Raw genomic sequence first — 21,076 nt, 5'->3', positions numbered from 1 at the left:
CTTTACGTGTCACAACGTGCAAGTCAGGACAGCCTCGTATATATAAATGTTTGCCTTATCGATAACCCTTTTCGTATTGAACTCAGTTCAGCATAACTTAGTCGATATGTCCAGCTGGATATTGAGTGAACCAATTTTCACGTTCATTGTAGCTGAACTAACGCTGACTTTGATGAACAGTGATCAGGAGAATGTATAAATATTGTACAAAGTTTCATACAAAGCTTATCAGCACACCTTGACCTACTTTCTGGGCATACCTTCGTGTTAAACAGATTACTATTGGACGAGTATTTTTACAACTGCTTGCTACAGAGGTATCTTCCCCAAGTGAACTAATGTCTTTAGGGATAACAAATGTTTTCTCGTGTTATTTGACCTTATTAGTTTTTTATGTTGTCTATTTTCGTAGTCCTACTGTATCACACTACGATGCTATTTAGTTAAGTTATGATAAGTTAAAAATAAGTAACCAGACAGTCCGGTATTTACAGTGGAAGGTGTCTAAACCGGCACTCGTTGGGACTCCGGTTTAGACAATCTGCCGTAGAGCTGATAATAAATGTACAAGCCGTGGATGAGACAGAGATTTTATGCCGGTGTTTATAACTGCAATTGGACAAATTCCGACAGCTTCCATTGTACTTGTGTACGTTCATGTAAGATACAACTGGGCAGCAGTGCCATGATATGAAATGGTACAAACAAGGCTGACACTATACAATTTGAATGGGGTGATGGTGTTCGGATGAAGGTTATTATGAATTTAAATACAATGTGAATGACCCCGTCACCCCTGCATGGCGTGTAAAAAATCAGTGCAAGTGTACTCCCCTAGTACTTGTGTACAAGAGAGATGCCACCCCCATTGTCAGAAGAAAATGGGCCTCTCTCTCTCTCTCTCTCTCTCTCTCTCTCTCTCTCTCTCTCTCACTCACTCACACACACACACACACAAACACACACAAATTTAAAAAAAATCTGGTTCTTCCTCTGCTGACAGCAAACTACGGTTAATGGTGCTCCTCAGAAAAAAGAATATTGTCGTACTATTTAGCAAAACAAATCTTGCACTGTATACTATATGGATCATTGCTCATAGTCATTACCAAGAAAAGCTCGTTTAATAACTGTTTTAGGGAGGAAGCAGCACAGACCCTGGCGTAATTGCGAGGATTATAGATATTTTATTAAAATATAACCTATTTAGATGACCCCTGACTTGAAACGCTTCACAGTACGTTTCAAGTAGAGGGACATCTCAAAATATTTTATGTATTTTTGAAAAAACAAAATCTTTAATCCTCGCAATGACACGAGGGCATATTGGCCGCAAGTCGGCTGTGTTTTATTGTCTCCCTTGGCAAACCCGCATTCTGTATAGTAGTAAAATTGACGTGTTTGTGGGCCTAGGGTTTTTGGAATGCAAGTGTTGTATCATGTCTATGTAGGTCTATCGATCCAGTGTTTTAAGCACGTGAGTATTATGTTTACGTAGGTGTATCGGTCCAGTGTTTCACTTGAGCCTCAAAAAATCGCTATGCATGTGCAACAGCTATACATATGATGGATAGCAACCTTTTTCTTAACGCAATCTGTCATCAAAACATGTCCTTTGTAGAACGATTGTAGTGCTTTCCTTTAACTAATAGGGATAGTATGGCGGATGACATCGATGTCATGATGTATGCATACTATTAGAGTGAGTGAGTGAGGTTAGTTTTACAAGGATGGTCTGACTGATGACATCGAACTTCTGATGCATCCGTACTATTTAAACGAGTCAGTGAATTTAATTTTACACCACACTCAGTGACATTCCACCTATATGACGGCGGTCTGTAAATAATCGAGACAACCAGTGATCAACAGCATGAGCTTAGATCATAATATAAGAACAACTGAACGACATTCCAACTGATGTAATACTTTAATACTGATGTATCCCAGTTCGTATATCGATGGTAATGCTGTTGATCACTGGCTGTTCTGGTCCAGACAGTTACACTGTCAACATAAAGCTGGAATATTGCTGAGTAGGTGCAACAAGTATTCCTGCCCATTCAGTAAGTTGCTGAAAAGGCGCACTGGAAAATATGTCAGTCTATTACACATTAACCAAATACGGCAAAACTGGTCAATGATTTATTGTCCAAACATACTCTTGAGATCCAAGGAAGACCACCGAATCTTTAGAACCTTGTGATATCTGACATACTGCAAGAATGTGATTATACATTATATTCTGTACAGGGCCACAGAATGTAACCCCCAACTTCGGTGTTATACATAGAGCAGTAAATACAGAGATAGCTCTCCTTTGAGATATTACACTTCTCAGTAAAATACAGATTCTAGTAATTTTATTAGGTTGAATCCTGTATGTATTTTTTGGTCTCCAAGCTTGTTTAAAATCTCAAGCATGTAGTTAGTTGTTCACAAGAGTAATGCACGTCCCATGTGCACCACTAACTAAAAGCTTGAAATTTTAAACTATCATGTCTACAAAACGAGGCAATTGCGGCAGACAAAAATATTTCTAATCGGATGTTGTCTTCTATTGTTTAATGCCGCACTCACCAATATTCCAGTTACAAGAATATGGCGGAGGCCTACAAATAATCGAATCTGGACCAGGCAATCCAGTGATCACTAGTATGAACATATACGCAAACTTCTGTGCGGCTGCCCACAATGTCAGTGATACCTTTGGGATAACTATTATAAAAGGTGGTATAACTTGGGCAATATGTACAGTCATATAATCACATTCAGTCATTTCATACTGACTGTTTCGCCTATCTTCAGTTCGACATTGCCGGTTACAACACCCCTCCACGTGCCGGTTCTGGTATATCGACTTCCGCCCATGTCGAACACCATGACATATGGCACCTCTGCGGTCGACTCTTGAACCACGCCCTTCGCCTCCACTGTTGACTTCGGCCCAACCCGAACCGGGAACGTACACGTCTTTACTTCACCACTTCCGGTTGCACCACCTTCGTTGAAACCTTTGTCCAAGTTAAGTATCCCCATGTAACCTCCGAGAATGTTTAACATGCACGTGATGACTCCCCCGGTCAGGCTGAACCCCCAGCGAACGTCATTTCCCCATGACTTGGTCTGAGACGTGAAATATGAAAACTGCACAGACATTTCCTGGGGAATGTCACTCCTGTTCTCAAGCTTCTGCTGAGCAAAGAACTTTGGTGCCACGTTGTCCGTAATTTTGGCCTTTTCGTTGATGAACTCTAGAGACACGAGCTTACAGTCACTTCCGATGTTGCTGTAGTGCCGCTCTATTCTCTCGGCATCTCTGGCAGCGTCTGACGAGGTAAACAATCCAAAATAGGCACGTGTGTTGGCGCAATACCATCCCGAATTCCAACACAGATATTTAAGCTCATCAGAAATGCGAATCGTGGTTTCTTTCGTCTTTGTGAGTGCTTGATGATACTGATTCCATTTATCTTTATTTTTGACCGCTTCTTCCGTGGTACCCATCCTTTCATTAGCTGCGCTCCAAGCGGCAGCCCAGGCCATTTCCTTGAATAGCTTGCAGAAGTGGACGGAGAACAGTCCGTAGCAACACAATGTGTCGTAGTGGCGGCCAACTGTCTCCAGGTCTCGCGCTGCGTCCTCATTCCTTCCCGCGAAATGGTTCGATGCATGCCACGAGGCATACCCCGCTATTTCCTTCATAGTCCGAGCAACATCCCAAGGAATTCTGTTCAGAGACCCTCGTTTAAATTCTTCCATCTTACCTCCACATCGACTACTGGGTCATGCTCTAAAAATAGATTTCAAGGAATTTTACTATTGTTCAGAGAAGCTTGTCGTGACTGGGTCTGTTCATTACCTAGCATCTGGCGGCAGATCGCACCTTACTCTATCGACAGATGTTGCTGGTAAGGCATACATGTATGTTGATAATAAGCAGAGACCATTAGACTAACAACTAGTCTAACAAATGAACATATTTTACCGAAAAAGCCATATTATCTAAAATCAGAGACCATATAATAGATATTATATGGTCTCTGCTAAAATCAACGAAGTATAATGAAAATGAACCCTGAAACTTTCTTAAGCTGTGGAAAGTGAGACAGACTATTGGATGTGAGTTAAGGGTATATAGGTTCATTGGGACATTATTAATGCCGTCATTAATACTATGGTCTATAATGGCACTAGGAATGTCATTATAATGTTTCATGTGTTAACAACATGGCGACATACCGATATAGGTTCAAATAGCTCTAGGATCAGCTGAATAGACCAACCCCCACCCCCACCCCAAAAAAAAAAAAAGGAAATGCGAAACATGAAGCACTCGGTCATTCATTCTCTTGTGTACCATCCTCATGCGTGCAGGGCACAGGTGCCAGTTCTTCTCACGCCCCTTATCCTGTTCATAAAGACAGCTTGCGGAATCACATCCCTTACAGTAAAGAGGGTTGACCATAAAGGCCACGCATAGCTCGCAGGAATGGCACTGCTGCAGATCTCGTCCCATTAGACACCCCGGTAAGATTACCGTAGTTCAGGTGCCGTGGAGTACATCCAGTCGGAGTTATCCCTGCCCAAACATGACCGACCCTCAGCCAAATCGATTATGCACGACCAAAGTTGATTCCAGAAGAAATGATGACTACTCCATTACAAAAGCGTCTGCCTGTGACGTACTGTAGACCACCTACAGCGGAGTCCGAGTCCGGAGTCCTAAACCTCGACGAAAGGTGCTCCTGGATATTCTTACATTAAAGTTTGCTGTCTGAAGATCTGCTGCGTTAAGGAATTTGATACACGGTGTTAATAATGTGCCTTTTAGCTTTAACAATTGTGACTGGGGTTACCTGGTCGACGTGCATATTCCAAGGACCCACTGGCTTGAAATCTCTCCCTGAGTCACATTAACACGGACCGCAACCTGCCGCTGAGTTTCACCAGATTCCATAAGCCCTATAGTCTGACCCCTTTCAGCAAGTATCAAGAAGCAAGTATCTCATTTTTAGCTGCGATTTCAAACAGGCACCTGAATATAATTGTGAACGACAGTGAAAAAGTATCAATGCATATGTACTGTCCTCCACTTGGATAGAGCGACTTGCTCGTGCGAATCATTGACATTGAGTGGAAGGTCGATTTCCACATTGACAATCGGAATAAAGACTATGCCATTTGTAACAGAATGCTTCTGACATTAAAGAACGCAATGATGAAATTTCAACGGCCTGATGTGTTTTTCCATGCTGTTAAGAAAGTTTGTAAAACATTCAGTTGTATATATTTCAAACAACAAAAAAAAACACCCGAGTTTTACAACTTTCCAGAAATAGTGTAACCTTGACCCTTGAGCACTCATGAGTATTTTATATCATTTTCGCTCAAAATTAATTTTGTTTCAACTGATTACAACTTATATCGCTCATTCTAATCATGTTAAAGTTTGTATTTTCCTTCCACGCCTTGCTTATATGTACTTTACAAATAGCCAGAAGAAAATTAATGTTTGATAGGATGGGCTATATTCAAAGGATATACGGTACTAATGATTTAACTCTCTCGTACATTGCATTTTTCAATATTAACTTAGAGGTAGGTTTCACATAAAGGGCATCGAGGGATCACTAAACACATTTAAGAATTATTTGAGATTTCCACCTTCCACTTAAGTTTCCACGTTGTTGAAAACTGCTCTTTCACCTTAGTCTAGATGCAACGGTGAATGGTGTTCAAGACAGAAACTCTCGTGATCTAGGCCAACGAATAATGATAGAAGCGTACATACAATATGCGGGCATCCCTTGAAAACACTCAGCGTAGGCGTTAATCGTGATCTCTCTCCTGAATCCTTTACAGGCGTGTATAAGTCTTTCCACGAGTGATCTATTGCTTATTGGACAATAAAGCGTCTCTTCAATATCGTACGTTGGTTGTACAGTATCGAGACTTGACATCCAAATACATCCTATTAATCAATGATTCTTCAGAGTAGTAGTCATAGGATAGTCTAGTGGTTATAGCGTTCGCTCGTCACACCGAAAAAAACCGGGTTCGATGAGCTATGTTGGTACTACGTGAGAAAGTCATTTCTGTGTTTTACATTTCTGGTGTTCTACATTTCCGGTGTTCTACATCTCCGGTGTTCTACATTTCTGGTGTTCCCTGCCCTGATATTGCTGGAATATAAAGAGGCTCTCTCAGAAATTCCCTCTTCTATTCTGGACCACACCCACCACTTTGAACACGCCGTCAAATACCTAATCAACAATGACAGTGAGTGAGGTAGTGATCAACAGCATAAATATCGATCAACACAAACGGGAACCGAAGTCAGCGAGCCGACCCCGTTAGTCGCCTCTTATGACAAGCATGGTTTACTGAAGAGCATCTTCCGGATCGTTACGGGTACGACAAAAACAATCAACAATAGTAATAATAGAAATAAGCTTTCAGCCATGCTTCATTATCACTGCAATTCACTGTGCAGAGTGTCCCTTTAAGACTGGTCCTAGACAATATACTTGCGAGGCCCACAACTGCCAGGTTACGTATAAGATCTGTTTATCTACAGTAATATGCTGAGTTTGAGCTTTTAGAGAATATTTATAGAAAGGCGCTGAACCCAATCAGCTACCCCAAATCTCCACCCTTTTTCTCAAAGCCCGGTATTAAGCAATAATACATCGCCGAACTTCAAGTAGTGTAGAAAATGAAAACGCTGGAACTCAGTCACCAGTTGAAATCACATGATAAGTCGGTACAAAAGAAAATGCAAATCACATATGGCAGTTGAGTCGGCCATATTGTCTAGCTGTCAGGCTCATCATGAAGGAAAACCACCTAGATAGAGACATTTCTTGTTGCCTTTCCGCCTGACTGGACATGTACAAACCCCCTCCTTCAGCAATTATGAATGTCCTGAAGATGACACGCATCTCTGATGAAATGCTAGGGTGTTCTTTTATGAGCTTTTGAATGCCTAAATTTTTGATCGAGCAATCGGTGGGCAGCTGAGATTGCGTTTACATCCACGACAGATGTTTACGTCAGCAAAAAAATATTGAAAATCATCAATGTTCCTTGTACATGTCTGCTAATAATGGAGTTTAGACCTGGCAAGCTAATTGTTATTGTCGACTGATTTAGTTTGTAACATTCATCATGTAACTTATAATGTCTCCACAGTAAACAAACTCGATGAAGCCCATCTGTGGATAATAGTCTCTTAATGGCATGTTGGATGACACTCTCCTTATTATACACTAAATAATGCTCTCTACTTGATCTCCATCTGAGATGTTGTCTTCCAACTCTTTAATTTACACATTGGAAAATCCTCTCCATCTGACATGGCGTGTTATTCCTTCTTTAATACACACTGGATAATGCTCTACACCTGACATGTTGTCTTGTACTGTCCTTATTGCACATTGGATAATGCTCTACACCTGACATGTTGTCTTCTACTGTCCTTATTGCACATTGGATAATGCTCTACATCTGACATGATGTGTTATTCCTTCTTTATTCCATATTGGATAATGCTTTCTACCTGACATGGTGTGTTATTCCGTCATTATTACATATTGGATAATGCCCCACATCTGACATGTTGTGTTATACAGTCCTTATTACACATTGGATAATGTTCTACATCTGACATGGTGTTATTGCTTCTTTATTCCATATTAGATAATGCTCTCCACCCGACAAGTTGTGTTCTACTCTCCTTATTACATAATGGATAATGCTCTACATCTGACATGTGTTCTACTCTCCTTATTACATATTGAATAATGCAGTACATCTGACGTGTTGTGTAATTGCTTCTTTGTTACATATGAGATAATACTCTCCCTCTGACATGATGTGTTCTACTCTCCTTATTACATATTGGATAATGCTCTCCACCTGATATGGTGTGTTATATCCGTCATTATTACATATTGGATAGTGCTCTACACCTGATATGTTGTGTTCTGCTCTCCTTATTACACACTGGATAATGCTCTCTGTTTATACATGTTTATAATGCTTTCTGCCTGACGAGGGGTATAAATACTGTATGTACTGTAACTCAACATGTATAATGAGGTTGTACTCTTACGTGCAGCTTGTATATTTAATGTCCTATGACACTCTTTACCTACACTAACACCTAGTCTGTGAAGATATACAATATTGCTAACAACAAACTATTAACGCTTAATCGAAATGGATACCCGCGTGGGTAGTGATCGGATATTTCGAGGAGGGAAAGGAAAACGAAATTAGACTTGCTTACATTTAGAGATTGGGTATTACAGGGTAGAGCTCCTCGGTGACTGTAACTCTATTTCTTGTTACTTGATGGATTATGCTGTGTGCCGTTAGTTATGTGAAATATTACACGTTGAATGTTGGTCTTCCTTACATGCTGTATATTACTCACTTACTTACAACATTAATCCATACAATGCTCTGAACCTTACCTGTTACACAAGGTACTCTTCCATCAGGTGGCAGGCTCTCCGGTGGGCCATGAGAAAAAATCCATTTAACAGGTAATAAAATATTTTATTTGGCAATATTGATATAGATGAACAACTAGAACTCAAAATAAGGTAACTAGTATGCTTGGAACAACAAAATATAGATATACTTTTATCTTTATGAAACTTAAAGCAAAAAATGTTGTCAGGAACAAAACATTTGACCATTTGACATTTGACCATGAAATATTCTTTGAAACGAGTTGTCAGAATTCTAAACGAGACATTTAGAGTCGTACACTGGACACTTCATCACTGGGCATTGGGCGTTGAATGTTAGATGGTGTAGACAAATATAATTTGGCATTGGATGAACTGATACACCTTTGTATGTGAGGATAAAATCACTGAAATAGTAATGAACACAGTTTTAGTAAACTCCTAATAACCCTCGATCGCCACTATTCAGTCGAAATGATTGAAGCCTCGCCAAACATGAAATATGAAAGCCAGCACATCGTCAACCGAGTGAGTGTCCGGATTCGCGACATCACGGACAAACTGCAGCTGTTTTCTACATCAGAGAGTTACGCGCTGTCCACCCCAACTAACGTCACTAAGGATACGCTGATGCTAAATCAACTGACGACATTATCGGTTGTCTAATTGTCAGTCTCCATGGATTATTAATCAAGTGGGAGGCTCTCTTCAATCTGATACTCCACTTTCCCGGCAACTATTCCGCTCCACAATCCTTCTTTGCAGTAGCGTTTGCCTCCGATGTCAAATATCATGAAGTATGGAACTTCGGCTGTAGCCTCTTGGACAAGGGCACTTGCTTTAACCGTGCTCTTTGGACCCACTTTTACTTTGAATGTGTAGGTCTTTTCTTCTCCGTCAGTGATACTGCTTCCTTCAGTTGTCTCCTTGCTGTATGACAGAGCTGCTGCTATACCGCCAGCCACAAAGTAGAGACCCGCTATAGCGCCAGCCACCGTGAACTTCCACTTGACGCTGACGCTCAAGGATTTCGTGCGTGTGTTCCAGTGCTTGAACGAACAGGACATTTCTTGTTCGAGATCACTTTTATTTTCCAGCGTTTGTGACTCAAAGCACCTGGGTTTTTGGAGATTGATCAAGGTGCACCTGTCTTGGATGAAATCAATAGCAACTAGACGGCAGTCTCCTTGAATCGCTTCAAAGTACCCGTTTGCCTTTTTAATATCTTCTGCAGCATCGTCTTGGTAGAAGAAACCCTTGCACTTCAGACTGTTGGCGGTATGCCAAGCAGAGTACCAGCACATGAGCCAGAGATTATCCGCCAGACTCTTTTCGATTTCCCCCGATTCTACTATTTCTTTACACTTCTGCTGACTTTTGGTCTTGTTGGTTGCAGCCTCGTTCTTATCACCCATCCGCTCGTGGGCCGTAGACCAGGCGCAAGCGAAAGCCATGTCCTTGAACATCAGGCATACCCTCTCTGTAGGAAGCCCAAACTCCATAAACAGCTGGTAATGCTTGTTGGCCTTCTCGAGGCTTTCCTTAGCTTTGTCTTCCTTCCCCGCTTGAGTATAGGAGGCGTGCCATGAAGCCTGCATGGCCAGGTTAAACATCTCTTTGGCAATCTCCACTGGGATCTTGTGAAGGGGATCGCACACGCATCCACTCATTTTGGTTCTGAAACAGAGATCATGCATCAGAAATCTCGGAAAAGGGAAGAATTGGTGTAGGATATTAAACAAAACTTAGAAGCTCATACAGAGATACCGCAGCAAACCCATCATGGAGGTTTGGGTCAAGACGAATAGAGACTCATACACAAATATCAAACCACACCCCTCATGGAGGTTTGGGTCAAGACGAATAGAGACTCATACACAAACATCAAACCACACCCCTCATGGAGGTTTGGGTCAAGACGAATAGAGACTCATACACAAATATCAAACCACGCACCTCATGGAGGTTTGGGTCAAGACGAATAGAGACTCATACACAAACATCAAACCACGCCCCTCATGGAGGTTTGGGTCAAGACGAATAGAGACTCATACACAAACATCAAACCACACCCCTCATGGAGGTTTGGGTCAAGACGAATAGAGACTCATACACAAATATCAAACCATGCACCTCATGGAGGTTTGGGTCAAGACGAATAGAGACTCATACACAAATATCAAACCACGCCCCTCATGGAGGTTTGGGTCAAGGAGAATGGAGACTCATACACAAATATCAAACCACGCCCCTCATGGAGGTTTGGGTCAAGGAGAATGGAGACTCATACACAAATATCAAACCACGCCCCTCGTAGGAGTTTACAGCTATATATTTATAGAGGATCATACAACAAAAATGAAGTTCACTTCTTGAACGCATTCGACATTTTGTTTAATTGACATTTAAACATGAGGGACATTTTTTCTGTCAGCGGGAGACATTAATATATAGCGTTATTGAATACCCTGGAATTTACTGACACAGTGTGCAGATATTTTTATTGATCGCACGCTATGTACCCACCCGAGTAACACTTCACAATAACCACGTCTTATTTGATTCATAATACCACAATCAAACTTTGATGTAAATCTTCTTTGTGCCAGCAGAGGTGGTGGAGTAGCCTTGTGGGTAAAGCGTTCGCTCTTGACGCCAAAGACCCGGGTTCGATTCCTCTCATGGGTACAATGTGTGAAGCCCACTTCTGGTGTCCCCCGAACCGATATTGCTGGAATATTGCTAAGAGCGGTGTAAAACTATACTTACTCACTGTTTTGCCAAACAAAAATATGTGTAACCCCCTTGTGCACCTTGCCGCAAACACCTGGTGTCATCATTATTTGATAGTGATCCATAAACACATACTCTGTCATCGTAACGCATAGTATCAATCACTGGGTTGTCTGGTCCAGACTGGATTGTCTACAGACCGTATTGTATAGGTGCAATACTAATGAATAGTCAGAACAATACAGTCGACTCTCCATCTAGCAGAGATTACTTAAGGATGTGGAAAGGGTTCTGTCCGTTCTATTTACTGAACGTAATATTCAAAGAAACTCCTTTACGGAATCACTTGCTATGTTTGCGTAATGTCATATGCTCGGTACATTTAAACAAATTCCCATGACAAATCTTCGAGCTTCCCAATACCTGTTTGCCTTCAAGATAAATGCAAGATTTAAGTGTGTTCTGGTTTGTTATCGTGTGTTAGTTTTGTGTTTTTCTCTTTTACAGAGATGCTTGTGCTGTACATGCTAAGCCGCGATTGGATGTTTTGTGAGTAATTCAGTGCAAATCAAGAATATTTACATCTTGTAGGCTCTGAATAACACAGTGCACGTATAGAGGAAGCAATGAAACATGGCTTTCATATTCAGTCTACAAGGTTTAACTAACCACGCAGGTCGGCAATACTACACAACGCAGAGGCCACTTAATATAATTCAAACCAGTATATTCAAGTTAGTCAGACAGATATGAACTGCGACACACCCTCTACTGCTGACAAGCTATAGGCGAGCAAACACTGCGACGTGACATTGAGTTGCGCACAGAGGAGTGCATACATCCTCTATGCACCCAGGAACGCCCTCGCCATTCGTCTCATGTAGGAACGCCCTCTCCTCTCTACACTCAGGAGCGGCCTCGCCACTCTACACCCAGGAACGCCCTCTCCTCTCTACACTCAGGAGCGGCCTCGCCCAAGGAACGCCATTGCCTATTTCCCCCAAGGAACTTCCCATCCTCTCATTTCACAGAAATAAACACCCTATTCTCGACTGCCACTCTCATGACTCTGGCCCAGTGCAAACAACCTCTCTCTGGAGATCGGAAGGTGGGTGGTTAGATAGAGGAAAGTAAATTAAAAAGTGGACCTTGTTTTTACCCAGCCTTGTGATGAACATTTCGAGATAAATAAACATTGGTCCGCTTGGGTCAGTTTTTTTCTGTATGAATGGGGCATTCGTGTTCAACCAGAGACCATATAACGCACCTTTCAGCCAGCTTCCGGATAGGCTGCGCAGTACAAGCCGTAGAACTGATAGTTTTGCGCATTGGCTAGAGCCGTCCTTTTATTATACGGTCTCTGGTTCAACTGAGGCATGTCTTCTCATTGGCGTAGGACTGCAAAACCTACGTTAGTGTGAACAAGTACAAACAGCAATACATATAGGTGCATGTTCGTCACCACCGACGGGAAGCATATTGCACACGACGCTAACCCCGTCCACTTTTGCCACTCACCCTTCCCCAGGGGACAGTCGTTCTGCAGGGACATGCATGTAATCATGCATGCATGTCCAGTTGTTAATGCATATTTATCAAATATGAATGTCTTCGATTGTTAAAAACTCTCCGCTTTCAAAGTGAATATGTTCCAGCTTTTCGAAAACAGTTATACCTATGAAAGGTATCCTTTTTGCTATGCTCTGAATAATTTCAATGCAATCATTATGCGCTTGTAGTCTGTGGGCAGTCGGACAAAGGAACATTTCTAATGGCTAATGTCGTAAGGTCAAGGACAGCGCTCTGGGCAGTGTATCAATGTACCATCATAACACATGAGTCACTTTGCTTGACACTTGACACTAGGTGGCGCTGCGTCTTTAGTGTACAGTCAGACATGAACAGACGCTTACAAAGTTCGTAATTGTTCTGTTTGCTTGAAAAAAAGGTTATCGAGGACATTTAAGAGTATTATTAATTGGAAAACGAGGGGCAAAACATTTTTAGCTCCATCTAAACCTAACCCATTTCCACACTTCCCCCATAGATTGCACATCTTCCATGGGTTTGGTTCATATATCGTTATGGCGTTAACAATCTTTTTACCCAATATTTGACCTTCTCAAACGAACGCTGTCTTGGTAGACATTGAAACATTACATCATATTGCTTTACAATTACCAACACGTTTTGAACCTACACCTCTTTAGTGCAGATGGGGCGGATAAAAGATGGGAAGTGCCTCCAGGTGAGTGGAGCTCCCTTGACTGGAGCAGTCACTGACCTCAGCGTGAACAAACAGCCACAGTGCACAATGAGCCACCCTTCGTAATCAACACTGACCTGACCCCGGTATATAACTGAAGTGACCACACGAATTTGGTGAAATTGCTCTTCATCAGAAATACCTATGAAATTATTTTTTTCATACACTTACCTATGCTAGCTTGTATACATAAAGATATGCATTCAAAAGTACGTTTTACCAATACAAACTAAGAGTCCAAAAACACTAGCATACGAAACAAGCATACTCAGCAGTGAAAGAAACGCAACTCTGGCTTTTTATCAAGTTTTTAGACAGAAGGTATAAACATGAACGCTTATTTTTAAGAGATGTCATTTTGTCGAAACTTGCGTAACTTTTGCTGTTCAACACGTGGTACCAGTGTGAAATACATCGCCGTCGAATAGGTAGTTATTGCTTCTCTGTTTCAGTCTCCAACAAACGTTACCTTATGTTTGTGTGAGTGTATATAACTGTGGTATGTGATGAATGGATTAAAGCTACGTTTGCTAACAGATTCATAACGCCCGAATTCAGCGACTCAACATCTAATCAACGGTATAATTCTCAGAAACCATCCCCAACATCGAACAATGAAAACATCAAAGTAGTACCTCAGTTTTCCACAAATAGATTGCAAATACATTCAGTTACGAGAACATATACTGTTTTAGACAACATCGCGCAAAACAAAAGTTTTTACTCGCTGCGTTTGTGTGTTGTACAACTGTTGTCAGTGAAATATTTAATCGAAATCAAAATTGGAAAAAAGAAATATAAAATATAAGAATCGAATCATTTTCCGAAATCTCCACACATGTATGCATGTACCTTTCTCTGATGCACTCTACGTTTGGTGAGCGCAGTGCTCTACCGTAAGTATCACTAGCACATGCGACAGTAACAGCCGCCATAACCATGATAATACCTTGAAATTTATGAGCACATAAATGCGGCAAAACCATTTCCATAATCGGAAAACATGCATATCCGTCTGTGCCATTGTGACTCTAATTTATGCACGCGTTATAATATCTTAATGAATAATAAAATTACGATTAAACCATTTCAGTATGAAATGAAAATATACATGCTATAAACCCTCGTTTGTCTGGCATCCTTGTTTCTGGAAGATCTTCAACAGAACGTAAAGGTTTAGAGACGGAATATGATTCGTTAAAGGGGAAATGTGACGGAGGACGAAACGTTTGCATTAACGAGGCCCCGCTTTCTAAACTGCATTTGTAAATCGACATTTGTATACCATCGGTGATAACACTCATCGATGACACAAACCTGCGATCATACGTACACATATAGGCGAAACTTATTTCGTTTTAAAAACCTACCACCGTCTCCACTGATGTTACATTTAGTTGTACTCATACTAGTACATGATATGTATACTATGTAAAGATATCATGCGGACTTGGGGTAGTTCAGTGGTCAAAGCGCTCGCTCTTCACGCAGGAGGCCCAGGTTCGATACTACATTGCGTGAAGCACCTTTCCGGTGTTCCCTGCTGGAATATTGCTAAAAGCGGCTTAAATGTATGATAAAACTATAATTAAGATTATAAAGGAATCAAATGTTTGATTCAACACATCATCAGTTACAGCATTTCAACATGTCAAGGAAATCGATAAATATTGATGAATAGTGAACGCTTACCTTGATTCTTAATTAGATCTATGCAACTGCAGCGCCCAAAGTCTTTAGCTGAAGTGTCTGTCACCGCTCAGTAGCGATAACTTATAAGCAGCTCACAGAAGGCCCTCCCAGATGACCTACATAAACCCTCCTCTACCTCCCCTCTCTACCTGCTGTTTACCTGTACTTGATAAGGTACCACTGTATTCAGAACATACACGTTTTGTGGGTTGTCACTGTGTTGCACATGTCTTGATAATGTGTGCAGGTATCTTAGACCGGCTTGTGTAGAGTAGGGGTGGATACAGAAGACACTCTATACTGAAGATCAGTAAATACTGTGCCGCATAATGTGGTCCATCACAGACCAAGTAACAAATGGTCAGTCAAATAATCCGTCACATTGAGTTGGTTGGTTGGTTAATGTCGCACTCAGCAATATTACAGGTATATGGCGACGATCTGAAAATAATGGTATCTGCAACAGACAATCCAGTAATCAACAGCATGAGCATCGATCTGCACAACTGGGAACCGATGACATGTGTCAACCAAATCGGCGAGCCTGACCACCCGACCCCGTCAGTCACCCCTCAGGACAAGCATGAGTTGCTGAAGACTATTTGTAACACGGATCTTCGAGACTGGTCACATGGTGTGTGTCTGACCAAAATTGGAACGTGCAGATTACATCACAGAACTGAGCTGTCGTCTCATGCTGCCGCAAGGTTTCTGTATTGTTACTGGGGAAGATTATTCTGCACTGCAGTAAGATCATTGCTGTGAGAGGGAGATCTACCTGTGTTCAAGAGAACGGAAGGCTGGAGTCGGACAGTGGTCTCTAGCTTTAGAATGGATTCAACTCCCCGGACCCGATTATGTCGCGCTTTGTCCTTTATGCGGATGAAGTGATGTCAGCATCCCGAATACTGATCTAAATGTCTGGCGTGGTGGAACGCTGTCAACCACCTGCAGTATTTTGGGTAGTTGATCCAAATGTCTCTTTTCTGTACACCTTGGATGTTGACGGGGCACCTTAATGCCATGAAATCCTCAGTAGCAAATCTTCTGGTATATATATCCTGATGGTGATTTACAACATTTGTATAGCGTTAACTTCCCACATATGATAGCGCCCAGGAATGGAGGCCTCTTTATGTCTCGTGACTATAGCCTCAATTCCTTAATCACAAATGCCTAAATGTGTGCACATTAGCCCCAAAACGACCGAGAAACAACCGAAACAGAATCGTGGCACCAAAAACACTCAAAATGTTATGAAAATGCAGGTATGTTCTTCATGACCTTATTTTGCATGGCAACATGGTGAAATGCATGGTATATTGATATGTACAATATATCTAGTTCCAGAAACAGGCGGCGCTGAAAGCATAAGTGTCACTAAACATGTCTTCATTAATATCCATATTTTGAATACCCACATAGCAAAGTACGCATGAAATATCAGTCATGTCCAGTACCATGTCACTATATGTGCAAATCAAGAATGAGTCAGAAATATCACATGCTTCTGTATATGCAATATTGATATGCTGTATTTCCAATACTGTATTAGATTGATATGCTGTATTTTCAATACTGTATTAGATTATTGTATACAAATTAAATATATTTAATTTCAATCCCTAAACGCGCATATTTCTGTAAGGAGGCTGAAGGGTACAAGAACATATAATTGTAGGTTTTCAAAAGGAAATAGCGACATGTATTATCACGTATGGTGTATCTTGGCAGTCACATTGCATTACTGATACGATGGGGTAGCCTAGTGGGTACAGCGTCCATTCGTCACGCTGAAGACCCTAGTTCGATTCCCCACATGAGTACAATGTATGAAACCATATCTGGTGTACCCGGCGTGACATTGTTTGAATATTGCTGAAAGCGGCGTAAAACCATACTCACACAAGCAAACCAAGCACAAGTCAGACGAGCTATATCGGCTGTGGTGAGATACCATTCAATCTTCAAGTGATCGATCTCATATTCTAATTTGAATTGGCCGCCCGTTCAAAATCCATCTGGAAATAAATGTACCGAAATATAAACAGTATATCATATTGCTTGGATATTTATAACGTTTTCATCTAATCAAACAACTTAGGATTCAGTCTTGAATTATTGACGATACACTGCGCGGAACCAGGACTTCAGTGGTTGCATTTCGGGCGAATGCGATAATTCGTACTCTTAGATTCAAACTTTTATTTTCGGAACATTGGTTGTTGAAATCCGTGACGTAGCAGTATCCATGGAGTGAGTGAGTGAGTTTGGTTTTACGCCGCTTTTAGCAATATTCCAGCGATATCTCGTCGGGGGGCACCAAAAAATGGGCCTCAAACATTGTACCCATGTGGGGAATCGAACCCGCGTCTTCGGCGTGACGAGCGAACGCAATAGTTGCTCTTTCAGTATTCCAGTATTTTCGATGCACCTTTCACAGGCATTAAAAATGATCACTGTTATTGCAACACAAGATATGCAAGCAATGGTGGAAATGAGGAATGCTTTTTCTATGAAATGTAAAATGACACAAATGAATGACAGTCTGCACCACCTATGACATGAACTCGAATAAAAAGTAATAATATTTTTTAAGAACAAACACTTACATGTCATATTCCTCTTGACTGAACACATTCGTATATTCCTTTTGATATAATCCTCAATTTTACAGAGCTCATTTTAAACGTGAATCTTTAAAGACACTTTGAATGAATGAATGAATGAATGAATGAATGAATGAATGAATTTGAAGATCATTTACACATATACCTGAAATATATTTACAACACATTCACAATAGGGGTGCACACACGTACAGAGCAGAGGAAAGGCAGGATCTACCATACACTCTTGAGTGAGGATACCATGGAATACAGGTATTTACAAAATAGTATATTCATACATCCTCATGACATTTCATCTGTGTGGCTGTAACAGGTATTTCACCTCCAGAAATGAAGCATTTCATCATCTGGCAGTAACTCTTTTTCTACAGACACACTGACATTAAAAACATCTAAAAGTCCACGGTGGGTCTACAGACTGTACTTGTTGTCATTACGTTAAAAAAACATTGTGTATGGCGAGCAGTTACTTGAGCAGTTCCGGAGCGGTATTCATATAAGCTTATGCTTGTTTACCAATCCGGTTCCGGAATTGGAAATAAATATGTTTAAATCACTTACTTCACGGTGAAAGCTGTTCTATTGTCGAGCAAGAATGGAGCCGGGTGGAAGGAGGCGAGAACCTGAGAGCTGAAGACTGCAGTGAGCGATGGGAACCAGATGAAGGAATCACTGGGTCGGTGATGTTTGGCTTACCAGAGAAACGAGCCCGGGAGTTTGTTGTTTGATATACCCTCCTTGCGTTACGGAACCTACAGCCATCCGCCAGACAGACGCAGAAGAGCACCTGTTACCATTTCAGCTTTAACTTGATAAATGATATGTCACTGAGATGTAACGTATGTCTGCACAGTTAATAATCTCTATTTGGAGTGGGTGGTTATGATTTTGTGTCCCTTTTAGCAATATGTCAACAATATCAGGGCGGGGGGACACGAGAACCGGGTGTGTGGAATCGAACCCCAGTCCTCGGAGTGACGAAGGTTTTGAACACCAGGCTACCCTACCTACCCCTCTCTTTGGTTTTACCATTTACATATGTCAATATTAAAGCCTAATCATTTGTATTTGTCCATGTGAGTGAGTGAGTGAGTTTACAGCCACATCGGCAGTATTTCAGCTACACCGTTACTGGTAGATGCGAAATAATAGCAATGTCGAGAAACAAATATTGACTTGGTGGCTAGAATGCAGTCCTTATGGTTAAGGTAAGGGCACCCTTTACGATCGTTAGGGTTAGGGCTTGGGGATAGGGTCAGGTACCCTATCCGGTGTTTAGAGAGCGCTAATAGTGCACCCGATAAAGTGCAGTACTCCCGATTTAGTTTCTATTGTGTCTTATGTTTCTTACGAATATTCCATAAATGACGAAATTGTGAATAAAGGGATGAATATGCCGATATGTCTTTGATTTAAGTTACTGAACAGATTTCCAAATACAAAGAGAATATGAACAGTTTAATCGTTCATGATAATGGTATATAATGGTATATGATATGATGCATTGATAAAGTATGTAACGTTCGTTATGACAGCTGTTATAGTGCTAGTTATGACAGTTATTATAGTGCGAGTTATGACAGCTGTTATAGTGCGAGTTATGACAGTTATTATAGTAATAGTTATGACAGCTCGTCCTGCCATTACAGCCAGCAGATCGTCTTTCAGTCTCCCTTGACGATTTTCAACCAATACTGATACATTTATAGCTGAAACAGCTCGGAACAAGAAATCGGTGACAAAACACCATATCTACCAGCAGATAGTGGTAATATTAATAGTTATCTGTCAATTTCTGATTGGCTGAGCCAGTTAGTGTACCCGCTTACAAGTGAGTAACATTTTCTATGTTTCACTTAGAAGTGAGTAACATTTTCTATGTTTCTGTGGAAATGCCGAACTGTTTGCCGACTTCGTTTGCCAGTTGTTGTACTGTTTCGGATGTTGTCTAACTCCGGTACTCCTAATTATGACCCAAAACCCGTGCTTCATACAATTCATAATTAACATTGAAGTGTTCGGAAATAGAAATACGGGTTCTGAGAGCATAAGCAAACATAAAGGTTAGATCAACACATGTCCCTTTGTGACCACTAAACAACTTCTAATGAACCTTAGCCGCTGGAGTAAAAACTAGTCTCTGAAATGAACATACTTTACAGAAAAAAAGACCATAGTAAAAATATAAAATATAATGATATGGAGTCCCATGACGTTCTTCAGCTGTGAAAATCTAGACTTGCTACATTTTCTAGACTTGCGTGTGCCTTGATATATTTGCTTCAGAGTGTACTTGTTACCGCAATGAAAGTAAATGGTTAAATAAACATCCTTTCTATTTCTGCAGAACTGACAGCTGCTGGAACATTTTATATGCTGCCTACTGAGATAAATGTCATGTTTGCGTTTTAAATCTAACCTTGAACATTGCCATGCCTCTTGTAAGGACATACCATGTGTCTGTATATCAACAGGCCTACAGGTGTTATCACTCTCTTCATCTGTAAGATATCCACACGCCGGTAACCTTGGAAACTGAAATATCCGCTCTCCATCTGCCATGTCATCGGTTTGTGTGTGTGTGAGACAGAATGTGACAGACAGAAAGTGAAAATATGCAGAGAGAGACACAGAGAGAGATGGGGGGGGGGGGGGGGGGGGGGGAGTGAGTGGGATAGAGAGTGAGGGTGTATGTGTATTTGTATGTGAGGGGGTGGTGGTGGGGGAGAAGGAGAGACAGACAGGGTATGAAACAGACCGCGAGAGGAAATAAGAGTAAGTGAGTGTTCAGAAACATACCTGTCACGTTTCTTAGACCGGCAAAACAAGAATTCTCTCATGAATGCTATCAGCAATCAGATTTATACTAATAAGAAAAGAAAAGCATAGCTGAAATTTGTCATCATTATTTATACACTTAAGGTCGGTATTACAGGCCAGTCTTGAATCTTGAAGAAAGCCTGAATGAACGTTAACGGTCCATTGGTGCAAGAAACTGGATGTCACAAATGACAAGTGTTCCAAGGTCAAAGTCGCAGAGCAGTCAGTATCTTGGGTGGCCACCATTAGCATCAATGTTTGCTTGGCATCGGCGTCCCATAGACTGGACCAGATTCCGGATGAAGTGTCTGGGAATAAGTTGGTACTCTTCCCTCAAAGCCACAGAGCAGGAAACGTCTACATGTGGCTGAGGGTCACGCTGTCGCACACGACGATCCAGTTCGTCCCACTAATGTTGAATAAGGTTACGATCCGGTGATCGTGAGGGTCAGTCA

At 41.3% G+C, this 21,076-nt stretch overlaps 1 protein-coding gene across 1 annotated transcript; it reads right to left on the bottom strand.

Annotated features, from left to right (window-relative positions):
• Positions 1–8,544: 8,544 nt before the first annotated feature.
• On the bottom strand, positions 8,545–15,296 carry LOC137257935 (uncharacterized). Its single transcript, XM_067795447.1, has 2 exons — positions 15,172–15,296; positions 8,545–10,157 (listed from the first exon to the last, which is right to left on the bottom strand). The coding sequence occupies exon 2, from the start codon at positions 10,148–10,150 to the stop codon at positions 9,167–9,169; it is 984 nt and encodes a 327-aa protein (XP_067651548.1). The 5' UTR covers positions 10,151–10,157; positions 15,172–15,296; the 3' UTR covers positions 8,545–9,166.
• Between the last annotated feature and the right edge of the window lie 5,780 nt (positions 15,297–21,076).

Source organism: Haliotis asinina, chromosome 12 (assembly GCF_037392515.1).
Source record: "Haliotis asinina isolate JCU_RB_2024 chromosome 12, JCU_Hal_asi_v2, whole genome shotgun sequence".
In the NCBI taxonomy this organism is placed as follows: domain Eukaryota; kingdom Metazoa; phylum Mollusca; class Gastropoda; order Lepetellida; family Haliotidae; genus Haliotis; species Haliotis asinina.
Note: the sequence above shows the minus strand (reverse complement) of the source record. Positions and strands in the feature narration are given on the sequence as shown.